The sequence below is a fragment of the Pogona vitticeps genome, chromosome 3, assembly GCF_051106095.1.
Source record: "Pogona vitticeps strain Pit_001003342236 chromosome 3, PviZW2.1, whole genome shotgun sequence".
In the NCBI taxonomy this organism is placed as follows: Eukaryota; Metazoa; Chordata; class Lepidosauria; order Squamata; family Agamidae; genus Pogona; species Pogona vitticeps.
Window position 1 is genome coordinate 237,408,538 of NC_135785.1, and position 12,648 is coordinate 237,421,185.

The window sequence follows — 12,648 nt, forward strand, 5'->3', positions numbered from 1 at the left end:
GTATATTCCACAGCCTGGGATCATGCACTGAAAATACTCTCTTTCATGCTCAATAGAGATGGGATTTTTGGATTTTGGGGGGCTGCTGATCCCATAACTCTCCATTCTGGAAACTCCATCTGACAGACACATATCTTAAGAGACACTTCAATGTGGCTCACCTGGAAGAAAGGCGTAAACTAGAAGGTTTTGAGATCTAGCTACATCCAAGCTTCCTACTCCTTCCCCGGGCATTATTTGGGAGCTTTTTATCTCAACAGGAAGCTTGGGTGAAGCAAGCCTAGCTAGGCCTCAAAACTTTCCAGTTCAAGCTTTTCTCCTAAGTGAACCACATTCAGGAGTCTCTCAGGCAGAACTCCCAGAATGAAAATTAGGGGATTTGTAGTACAAGATTTAAAGAAAAATCCCATCCCTAGTGCTTGCCACAGAGACCTGTGAGAATATAGCAACCAAGAAAAGCCCCTCCCTCCCCAAATACAGTGGTGCCTTGCACAACGAGTGCCTCACACAACGATGAATTCACATAACGATGTCTTTTTCTGATCAATTTGCTGCCTCACACAGCGATGTTTCCTATGGGGGATTTTCACATAACGATGTCCCTTTTCCCTCATTTAAAAGTGTCTTAAACTGTTAGGAAACTCTTTTAAATGGTTGGCATCGATAGTCCAGCTTGTGAAAGGCATGCAAACTTAATTTGGTGTTGTTCTGAGTCTTCATTCATTTTTGCTGATTTTTTTATTTTTCCTCATTGAAATGTATTGGACGGTCCGTCCAATACATTTCAATGGAGAAAACAAAAAATCAGCAAAAATGAACGAAGACTCAGAACACCAAATTAAGTTTGCATGCCTTTCACAAGCTGGACTATCGATGCCAACCATTTAAAACAGGTTTCAAACAGTTTAAGGCACTTTTACAGGAGCGAAAATGGAGATCGGAAATCTCCGTTTCCCTTTTAAAGCTCTTTCCGATGTCCCTTTTCCCTCATTTAAAAGTGTCTTAAACTGTTAGGAAACTGTTTTAAATGGTTGGCATCGATAGTCCAGCTTGTGAAAGGCATGCAAACTTAATTTGGTGTTGTTCTGAGTCTTCGTTCATTTTTGCTGATTTTTTGTTTTCTCCATTGAAATGTATTGGACGGACCGTCCAATACATTTCAATGAGGAAAAATAAAAAAATAAAAAAACACAGGTTCACAGATTGTGTGTACTCCTAGATTCACTCCAAGTCTAGATGCTCAGATCTCAGCAGTATTCAGGAGTGCATCTGAACAGTTAAAGCTAAATTGTCAGGCACCTGGAGATATCTGATGCTGCTATTGTGCCATATGCCTTAGTTATATTCTTACAGGATTACTGTAATGTGCTCTTCATGGCTCTGTCAGAGATCATAGCTAGTAGAAACTAGTTCAGCCAGCTTGCAGACCAGAGCCAGTTACAGAGAACATATAACTCCCTCCTTACAACACAATTCAACATGCTTGTCATGACCTGTAAAGCCCTATGGTACTTGAGTCCCAGCTATCTGGAATATTGTGTTCTCCCATACAATCCTGCTCTGGCTTTGGGATCTGGTTGGGAGATTTTTGTCATGGTGTCACTACCTTTACAGGACTCTTATTTCCAGGCTCTGGAATTCTTCAACAAGAGACTAGGACTGTTCCTTCCCTGCTGTACTTCAACCAGCTGGCTTCAAAACTCTGTTTAACCATACTGTAGATTTAGCTGGCACATCCAAGTTAACTAACTTTCCCTCAGTTTAACATCTCTCACATGACTCTTGTGGTGATTAAAATGCAAGAGTCTCTTATATATTACTTTTACACATGTTTAGAAAGTAAGATTTAATCAATAATGCAAGCATTTCTTCTTTTAATTATTTCATCAGTTTACAATCTCTTAAAAGCTTTGTTTCTTTTAACTAGTTATCCTTCACATTGAAAGAAGCAAGCAAACAAATTTTAAAAACTCATTAATTAAAATCATCATTTGGAAAAAGAACTAAGCTAAAATATGTTAATTTTACTTACCAATAGAGATACGGTTTATCTTTATCTACATTAATATTATTCAATGGATCCATGCGAAACCAGGTGTTAAGCGTAAACCCATTCTGGTAAGGCCACTTGGCAATAGGAGGCAACGCAATCGCCTATAAAAGAAAAAAGAACCAAACATGTGTAATGCTACTTATTACTACATTACATTTACAGAAAATAAAATTATTTGCAATCTCACTGCCAGCATATTTGCAAAATGAATCCTGCCATTCTGTCATAATTTGCAGAGGCTGTGGAGACAGATAGGACTTTAAAATCCTTCAGCTGTACTTGAATTATTGATTTTTCCCACTTTACATCTCTTTCTTTTGCGTGAACAGATCAAACTGTGGGAAAGAGTTACTGTGTTGTAAAACCTGCATTTGTTCCAGGCTCATAAATATGTCAATGGGAAAAATATACTAAATCAGCCCGTATCACTGATACTGAAGGCTAGAAAATATTAGCCAAAATCCTGTTGTTTAAAGCAGTGGTTCTTAACCTTTGTTACTCGGATGTTTTTGAACTGCAACTCCCAGAAACCCCAGCCAGCACAGTTGGTGGTGAAGGCTTCTGGGAGTTGCAGTCCAAAACTCCTGAGTAACCCAAGGTTAAGAACCAGTGGTTTAAAGTTACACATGAAGAAGATTGATAACATTACCAGTGGGGGGAGATTTCCAATAATTAAAGAATACGTACTACCATCCCAGAGCTTGTCCAAATCTTAAATCAGTCTCGTTGGCCCAAATCCTCTTGCTCACTTAGGCTGGCATAGAACAAATGGTATAACTTTGGAAATTGAATTACCTCACATTAAGAAATCACCGCAGATATTGTTGCTTACTGACCTATGTGACTCAGCACACAACTGATGCTTACGACAGTATCTTATCTTGCAGCAATTTGCCTTCAAAATGTATGTCATTTGTATGCACAGAAGAGGATTTCAGCCACTATGTACAAGCCATGGGGGTCCCAGATTGGACAGAGGAATTCTTTAATTTCTGACAGTCTCTCTCTTGGTGACATCATCTCCCCCATGGGCTAGTTTGGCCACTGTAGTGAATGCAATTCCGATAAAGCATTTATACAAACAATATATTCAAAGTTGCATCGAATATTTATTCAGTAGTTAAGGGTTACATTTTTACTACGAGAAATTTATATTAATTAAAACTTACTGCAGCACTGCAACCTGGGAAGTTGAAAAACGTATCAGGACCATGTCTCTGTGGCATTTGATTAAGGACTGACAACAGCTTGACTGCATGTCTGGGCTGTCAAAAACAACACAATTGCAGAATAATTTCATAAAGATAAATCCTGGCAACACATTAACTATCTACTTTTCCAGAAAAAAAAATATAATTAATGCTAAATAAGTTTAAAGAAACAATTATTCAAATAATAAATTAGCTCATTTTTTTATTTCACACGATGCTACAAACAAATAAAACAGAAGTATCTTTGGGTTAGCTACAGCTTACCCAGATTCCATTTTCACCACGAAGCATGCTGAACAAAAGCTTCAACTCCTTGACAGTAATGCTGTAGCTGGCAAGAACCCCCAACATATCAACGAGAAGATCTTCAAAGAAAAATAAAATTACTTTGCTTGCTTGAGTTTTTGTCAGGCAAAGAATGGACTGGTCAGTAAAAGCAACATTTCTGAGTGCCAGACTTCATATCTCTCTATATTAACTTTTCTGCAAAACCCATGGCAACCATTATATGCTACTGATAAAGTATTCATTCAAATTCCTATAGCAGTCATTAGAAAAACATGGCTAACTTCCCATTCTGTAGTCCCAATAGCACAAGGTAAATGAAACTAATTATCACTAATTAATGAGTCCTCACTTGGATTCTTGGTAGCATGTTAAGCCACCCAACTGGTGCACAATGAGGAGCCAAGCAGGAACTTGCTCATTAGCAGCAATTAGCTGCTACCAGTTACATCATTCCCTTCCAGCAAACAAACTACAGAACAGGATTTTAGTCACTATCTGAATGTTATCTTAACTTTTAATGACTTGTACTTTGTTTTTCTTTTTATTCTAATATGTTGCTCTACTGCCTTTGAGATACTTCAGAGAAATAAACATATTAATGAGAAACAGGAGGTGACTGACAAGCCTTGACCTTACTCTTCCCTGTCTAAAATGCTGATGGCCGAACATGTGCAATACATTTTCCAAATGTCTCCCTCTCAATAGGAATTATAGTGTTTCAAAAATATTGCATGTATCTACTTCCTTCCTGCCCTTCTGAATGCTAATGTAAAAGCTTTAGTGTAGCATGAAAATCAGTATAACCTGTTGCTGCTTCTTACATGCTCTTTGCTAAATGCTCATTTGTAATGAGGTTTTGAACTAGAAAAAGAATGTTCAGAAATAACACTGTGAAATACTGATATTTTACACAGCACTTGATTTTCTACCAACTGGCTTCCCTACATTAAAATTCCTTGATATAGCTCAAGAAAAATGACTATAATGAGTGGAAATTCAGCATTACATGGCTCAGGACTCCCCAAAGCATTTGGCTAAACATTCTTGGAAACAGGACACTGGGCTAGATGGACCCTGAGTTAGAAACTACATAGCTATACACCAGTAGCTCACTTTAGCTACTCTCTTTGTGAATAAACAAGAACCTGGTGTGTTAAAAATATATCATAAGTCATGTAATTGAAACCACTGGTTAATATGGGATGGATAAGGAGCACCAGGCGCACCACTATCTCATTACCCTCTTTTTCTCCATATCCATACCCACAGCCCTCTTTTATATTATGCACTGGACTACGGGTATTAATGGCTGCTGCAAGGTCTGCTTATAAGAGCAAAGTACAATGGGATATTGTCATGAAAAACTATTTAAGTAAAATCAAGATTTGATCTCCTATTACAAACATACAGTACACTAAAACCTCATACATTTTGAAGAGACTTAAAATGCTGAAACATACTTGTGCTATACTTCATACAGTCTTCATAATGCTACCATCTAGTGAATCACCACACATTTTAATATGACATTTGAAATATTCCTACTGTAAATAAACATCAGTTCACTCTGTGGAGATATTTTCTACAATTAACCACCAGGACTACCATACTATATTAAATTATTAAATGGGTCTAATGACAGAATAACAGAAATATCAAAAAGAGCGGGGAGGAAGATGACCATGTTTTGGCATTCATCAGCCAGAAAGATAGTCAGTCTTAAATGTTTCTCTCCATCATACAGCAGTTCAGCTCCTAAAAGTCCTTAATGGAATGGCCAGTTTTTAAGGATCCCAAATAATTTTCCAAGATCACATATATAAAATAAAATGAGGGGATTTTTACAAGTGGTTTTTTTGTCAAAATAAATAAATTGCATGGATGTTTATTTCAAAAGGATATGCTAGATATGATGGATATAACTCTAAGGGGAACAATGTATATGCACAGCACAATGAATTGCAAGAAATATTACTCATGCTACAGAAAATATATATATATTCGCAAAGGCTTTCATGGCCGGGATCTAATGGTTGTTCTGGGTTTTTCGGGCTCTTTGGCCATGTTCTGAAGGTTGTTCTTCCTGATGTTTCGCCAGTCTCTGTGGCCGGCATCTTCAGAGGACAGCAACCCAAGTTGCTGTCCTCTGAAGATGCCGGCCACAGAGACTGGTGAAACGTCAGGAAGAACAACCTTCAGAACACGGCCAAAGAGCCCGAAAAACCCAGAACAACCAAAATATATATACTTATATCGTACCTAACCTGGTGGGTTCAGGCTATAGGTCAGATAATATATAGATGGGTAAACTCTATAAGGGAACTAACAGAAAAACCGGTGATGTATACATATGAAAAATAATGTACTGTATATTTTAATATAAATTATATATAAACATAATTTATATATTTAAATCATGCATAATCGTGATTTAAACATATTAATTATATATAAATTGTATGTAAAATATATAAAATACAAAGAGCTGAAAATGTAAATGGAACAAAAATATCTTTTATTGTCTTCAACTCTCTATATCCTATAACACAGCATGAACATTTTCTTATTTAACTTGGCAAGGGAAAACTCCTTTAAATCACTGAATGATTTCATTTTCCTAACATGGGCATACAGTCTGAAAAGTTACAGTATCTGTTATAAGGCAAGCATCCACTCAAGGCTTGAATACAATTAAATACATCTAAATTTACATTTCTCAATTTGTGAGGTTACTGATATTTTCTCTTTTTTAAATAAAGTAAAATTAACTCAATATTGGTTATATTCCATAGTCATATTTATTTATAACGCATAGTTTGATTAACTGCAAGCATTTTGACATTTGTAGTGTGATAAAGCCAATTAGTCAAAAATTTGTTAATTATTAGTAAAGGCCTGTTCTTGACTTCCCACTACATCTCTCCCCCACAAAGCCAGATTTTTTAACTGTAAGTAACCAATGGTTTTGCAGTCTTTAAGAGAACAATAAATTATACTCATCTATTCGTGATTTATACCTGCAATCATATCATCCACAGAACTCATCTTCAGCAGCACTTGTTCAATTAAACCAACTTCTGTGCTGGTCTGTAAATTGCGGACACTTTTACGAAGGATAGCGGTAAACATGCTCCAAATTTCTGCTTGACATGTTACATCACAGTGCTCTAAGAGTTCTGACATGCATGTTATACTTTCTGCATCTTGTATTATAAAATTCATCTCTAGATCGAATTCTCCACCAACCAGCTGAAAATAAACAAAGAATAATACGTTAATTTATTTATTAGGTTTTGACTAGATTCAGTATGGCTACTGAAGTCATTTTCCATGCTTACTAAACACCCTGTAACCTAAGAAAATTAACCTATTTTTTTCTACAAGACTGTATCAAATCCTTTCTTTTTCTTCTAGCATAAAGTGAATACATAATACAGAGATGTAACCAGAACAAAACACACACATACGCACAGAAAAAAAAACATACTGCATAACAAACAGTGGCTGAAACCCCACTGCATAATTTACATGTCCTGAGCAGGAGGCAAATTTAAAAATTTCCTATTTCTGTTCCATGGCTTTTCCAGTTAAGAGTAATCAATTTCATCATGTGGAAGTCATGCAGCCAGCAAGACTGAAGGAATAAGACTTTGCCAAAACTTTCCCCCTGGGAATAGCAATTTTAGGTAATTAAAAACTTCTGACCCACAGCTCCCACAACTTCCATGAGATGAAAGGATTACACGGGAGTCAGAAAAGCCAGGAGATAGAAATAGGAATTTTTTAATTACCAAAAATCATTGCCTACTGTCTTTCATTACCACTCATTTGCTGATGTAAGTTATGTAGAGGATTTCAGCCAGTAGCTTTCTTCAACATCAGTGCATCTTGGATATTATCTTTCTGTTCATTTATTATGAAGGCACAAACTCTGTCCAATTTTTGAACATTACCCTATGAGAAATCAAAATTTCAGAATCCAGCAAGTGGGAAAATTAGAGATACCTAGGACCACTCCTGTCATAGAACATAAGGCAGTGCCCACACATGGCAGACTTTAGATGCTATCAACTGGAGATGAAGTGCCACTATTAACCAACACTTCTACCATCTCTATCAGATGGTTTCTTGCAAAAACAAAAGAAGCCTTCTGTCCAACAAGGTGAATCGCAACATTTCATACCATCTTTCAAAGGACACTCACTTTGTTTTCCTGCCTCAAATATCAAAATATCTTGAATTGTTCCAGGACATGCCCTTTACAATAATGGAGGGAGTCACAAGAAAAGAAAAAACTACAATGCAACACAATAATAATAACAACAACAAAGAATTTAGATCAGTAGAAACAGAAACAGATGGACGGTTAATTATTTTTTAACTTTGACTTTTGTCTTTTAAACAGTGCACAAGAAATGTGCTATTTCTATGTATTATGCACTAACTGTAAAGACACACAAACTACTCAGTGACAACAAAGTGTAACAAATATTCTATAACTCCCAAATATATACTGTTTTGCTACCAATTTTGTAAGGTCTGTAAGTGTCCACCCATGCAACTAAAAGGCCTTTTGGTTAATATGTAATGAGATGCACACATTATACATATAATTTTGCCCCTCATTAGCCAGCCCAGTTTTTTGTTTAATCCTATGCATACAATTATACCACACTGTCCACATGCTACAAACTCAGCAAGAGTGGCTACAGCCTATATTGCTCCAACTAAACATCATTATCCAGCAGAACTCAATATTTATGGTATCACCACATTAGGACAACCCCTGATGAACAGAACCTGTTAACTAGAACTGAAACCTACTGTCCTTAACCTGGCTAGGTTTCAGAGCTATGCTAAATAGCATATACATTTTTAATCATTAAATTTTTGTGCTGACATTAAGAAAGCTGATGTTACATATAAACCTTACAACACCCACAAAATCAGCTACACAAAGAAAACAAAATTTTAATTTTATACAGTATTAAATTTTTTATATCCAACATGAGAAAACAATATCCTTATATATTGTATTCTCGAACATTTTCACGGCCAGGATCCAATAGTTGCTGTAGGTTTTTCAGGCAGTTTGGCTGTATTTTGGAGGTGCCAAACCTTCAGAACACAGCCGAACAGCCCAAAATATCTACAACAATCATCCTTATATATTCCTACTAAGAAAACAATGATTTACTGCCTAAAAAAACCTCAACTACTATGTCAGTCTAAATCAGGTAACTATAATAATGACAGTTAAGTGTAAGAAGTGAACTGTAAAATCTAGAAACTTCTATGGCAGCTCAAATGCTACCATGACAATAATTTTTCATCTCTAATGTATCAGAATTTTTTCCTTCGGTGTCAATCTTAAAATTTCATTTTATTCATAATGGAATATTAAGTGTCTGATTTATGCCAGATTCCCAGTAAGTATTAAATCTTTTGTACTCTGTACTTTATTAAAATCATATAATTTTGTTTTTTACAGTACTTTAGTCTACATTGTATAAAACAGTTGTGAACAGTTGTATAAAACAGAAAAACTCCTAAATAAAAAGCAGATGTATCTGTATCTCTTCCTTTTTTTACAATCTATGGAAAACCAAGCTTCTTGACAGTCTGTGTAAAGATAATTAAATTCAATAATCCTTTTGTAACTTGCTAGTTCTTCAGGATAGTTCTCGCATTCCTTTTCACAGTGAGCCAAAAGGGATCATAATGTGCCAAGTTCAATGTACTATAACTAGTAACTGCAGTACTTTCTTTTCCTGCCCTTCACTCCACCAAAAATGGCTATGGATGACTTCATAACTCTAGAACCTACTGCATTTCACTATATCACAGCAAAATGATACTGTTGAACACTGTTCAGAATTCAGGCACACAACAGTTGCATACGGCAGGCATATATGCTTATAATTCAAAGAATCCAAGGACCCGACCTTAACAAGGTGGCAATCTGCCCCCCCTCACCAATCCTATAAACCAACTATGCATATAGCATTGGAAATAGATGTTATTGGTTAACTGTTTAGGCTTAGATGCTCCTATGCTTCTAGAGTCCACACTTTATGAAAAATAGGCAAGAATAAAAACAAGCAGAGATTCCAAGAAAGAAGTTGGTATGCAAAGATGCATTATTCAGAAGAATAAAGAGTTCATTCAGAGGGCATACACATAGAGAAATAAAAAATGCATTGCACTGTTCAAAACTGGCCACATTTATATATCCAGTCAGAGAATTTCATTCTATCAAAGCTACAACTTTGCAGTGCCTATTCTCTAGAACATTGCATGTTTTCATTACAGGGAATCATCCAATGAAAACACCTATGTCACAGTTGATTGTTCAATTCATGGTTAAAAGAAATTCTGTATATTTACCATGATACCATGTTAATTTTAAAAGTTGTCCTTCTGAAAAACATAGTACTGTCTCTTTGTAGCACTAGTTTTGAGGATGAGAACATTTCCAGTTATGACAATCTGAGTACTTAAAATGTAAAATGAATACTTAAAATAAACACCATTGCTCAGTGTACAATTATTTCATACAATGAATTTTTCAAAAGAAATAAAGTCAGAAGCCACTGTGTTGAATTCTAAGACTTGAGGCTTCTGGGAGCAAACAGTAAGCAAATGGTTCTGTTCTACAAGGGAATATAAAAATATGATATTTTAGCTTCATCATAATACTGAACAGTTCCCCTCATTAATTTATGCTTTAGTTACTTCCAGGTTGGTCTAGTGATCTGATGCCTTTTAAGTGGAACTATCTTTGAAATAATTCTACAACCAAAATTGGCTCAAAATGATGCAGAAAGATTGTCCACTAATGTCCGCTGACTACTGCAAACAAGTCCAACCTCATTCCCAACTCAATTTAAGGTGCCTGTTCTAGCCTTTAATTATTTTAATGGCTTAAGACCAAGTTATATGATCTTGTCCAACACATACCTGCTAAAACTTTAGAGTCAACCTCAGAATCATATTCTAGAACTACATAATTTTAGACCATGTACTTAATGATCTTATGGGGAATGGGGACTGCTTCTACAGTTAGATATGTTAGAACAACAAAAAATATTTACCTCAACCCTGGTGGAAAAAGTACTGTATTTCCAGCAAATGCAGTTTTGCATTTTAAACTCACAAATCATAGCTATATTGTGTGGTATGCTTCTGCTGCCCTGATGTTACATGTATTTAAGAAGTACCATTTGTTTGTTTGTTTGTTTGTCTGTTTGTTTCATTTTTTTACAGCCCATCTGGCCAAGGGCCACTCTGGGTGATTTACAACAAAACACAACAACATAATTAAAATACCAATTTGTCAAAGCCCAAAATAAAAATAATAAAATAGAAAAATGATGCCATCAAAGTGCATTACGATACAATTATATAAAAACATTTTTAAATGGTAGAATTATTCAAACTAAGGCTAAACAAATTCAGCTGGGTCCACAAAGATGATGATTTGCAATGCCTGCCTGAACAGCAAATGTTAAATTGCTTTTATGTCATTTTTGAATGAAATAACTCAAAGTGCTGGTTTTATCCTAAAAAGCCCTAAATGGCTTTGGTCCAAGCTATCTCAAAGATCGCATCTCCCTTTATGAGCTTGTTCAGGCATTGAGCTCATCAGTGAGGCCTTTCTCTTGGTTCCACCACCCTCACAGGTGTGTTTGGTGGGGACACAGGACAAGTCCTTCTCCACTGTTGGTCCTTGACTCTGGAATTCACAGGAGGCCGGGCCTCGTCTTTGCTCTCTGCTCTCTTTCCACAACCAGGCAGAGACTTTTCTCTTCAGGCAGGCTTTGCCTTAGCAACTGGCTGCCTAAGAGGGGTTTTAAAATAGGATGCTTTGTATTTTTGTTGCTTTCAAATCTCTTTTAGTAATGCTTTTATCTAATATTTTAATATAATGTTTGTTTAATTCTTTTAGACTATTCAAATAATCGCTATTATTTGCTTTCAAATTGTATTTTTCAATTCTATAAACCATGGTTGTTGTGGGTTTTTCGGGCTCTTTGGACGTGTTCTGAAGGTTGTTTTATAAACCACCTTGGGGCCTTTTTTAGGAGAAAGAAGTGTGAGGAAATAGGTGGAACCTGGGACTTGTAGTCATACAAAGATGGAGTCTGTTAGGGTCTGCGTAAGATGGATTTGAAAGTACTGAAATGTTCTCATGAGATTATTGTTAGAATTGTGCTACCAAGCATGAAGATAAGGAAGCAAGGCCGAAGAGGCCCAGAGGAAGACAAAACAGCATACCGCTTAATTGGGGAAAGATAAGCCACCTGGGCTTGGAATCTTCTCATGTAAAATGTGGGCGGTGAGCTGTGTTACACCCACTTACTCTTAATTGGTTAACAGCCTGGAAGTGTCATAAAGAGGATGGTCTAGAGACATGTAGAAAATGGTTGTTCATGTATGTGATTGGTGTTCTTTGTTGGTTGGTGAATGTTTTGGAATGTGAGAGGTTTATCTTTTGAAGGTGAGGGGAGAAATAGCCCAACTTCATAGATGCTAACATGTAAAGAGAGCAAAGATGATTACTTAGCTCAGTTTTAGCTGTTATTATTTTACTTAAGAATAATAAACTTATTTAATCATTGTAACTACTAGATATGCCTAATGCTTAAAACCTTTTTAATGCAACAACTGTATTCTAATGAAACTATTTTCTTAATAAAAACAAATATTCTTCAACAGAGGACTGGTCGCTTGAAGAGAAGGACTTACACCTAAATCCAATGAGGATTTGACCCATTGAGGTCAATAGCGGCTGCTGTAAATTGAGAGGTCCTACCTGACCAGGTTGTTGTGCTGTCAAAGGAAAAACATAGTCAATTGTTAACTGCCTTGTAAGCAGGCAAGTGTTCTCTTTTAAGTCGGGCTTGTCCATGGGACATGTACTGCACACTTCTGCATTCACCTCAGGCACTAAAGGTGGTAGTTTTGCACCCACAGTGACTCCTTGACCAAGTTCATTATCTCTTTAGGGAGAGGTAATTGTGACAAGAAGGTGTAAAAATTTTTAAATAAATGAATAAATAAATTTAGCAAATATTTATTTTGTGACAACTTGTG

General features: G+C 36.1%; 1 protein-coding gene across 5 annotated transcripts in view; it reads right to left on the reverse strand.

Annotated features, from left to right (window-relative positions):
• NBEA (neurobeachin) overlaps positions 1-12,648 on the reverse strand; it is a 470,696-nt gene that overhangs the window by 419,187 nt on the left and 38,861 nt on the right. For all 5 annotated transcript variants that reach the window (XM_072993781.2, XM_072993780.2, XM_072993779.2 and 2 more), the window contains exons 2-5: positions 6,570-6,801; positions 3,529-3,629; positions 3,223-3,318; positions 2,033-2,154 (exon numbers count right to left, since the gene is read on the reverse strand). In XM_072993781.2, the coding sequence (XP_072849882.2) occupies positions 2,033-2,154; positions 3,223-3,318; positions 3,529-3,629; positions 6,570-6,801 (551 nt within the window). The remainder of the gene's footprint in view (positions 1-2,032; positions 2,155-3,222; positions 3,319-3,528; positions 3,630-6,569; positions 6,802-12,648) is intronic.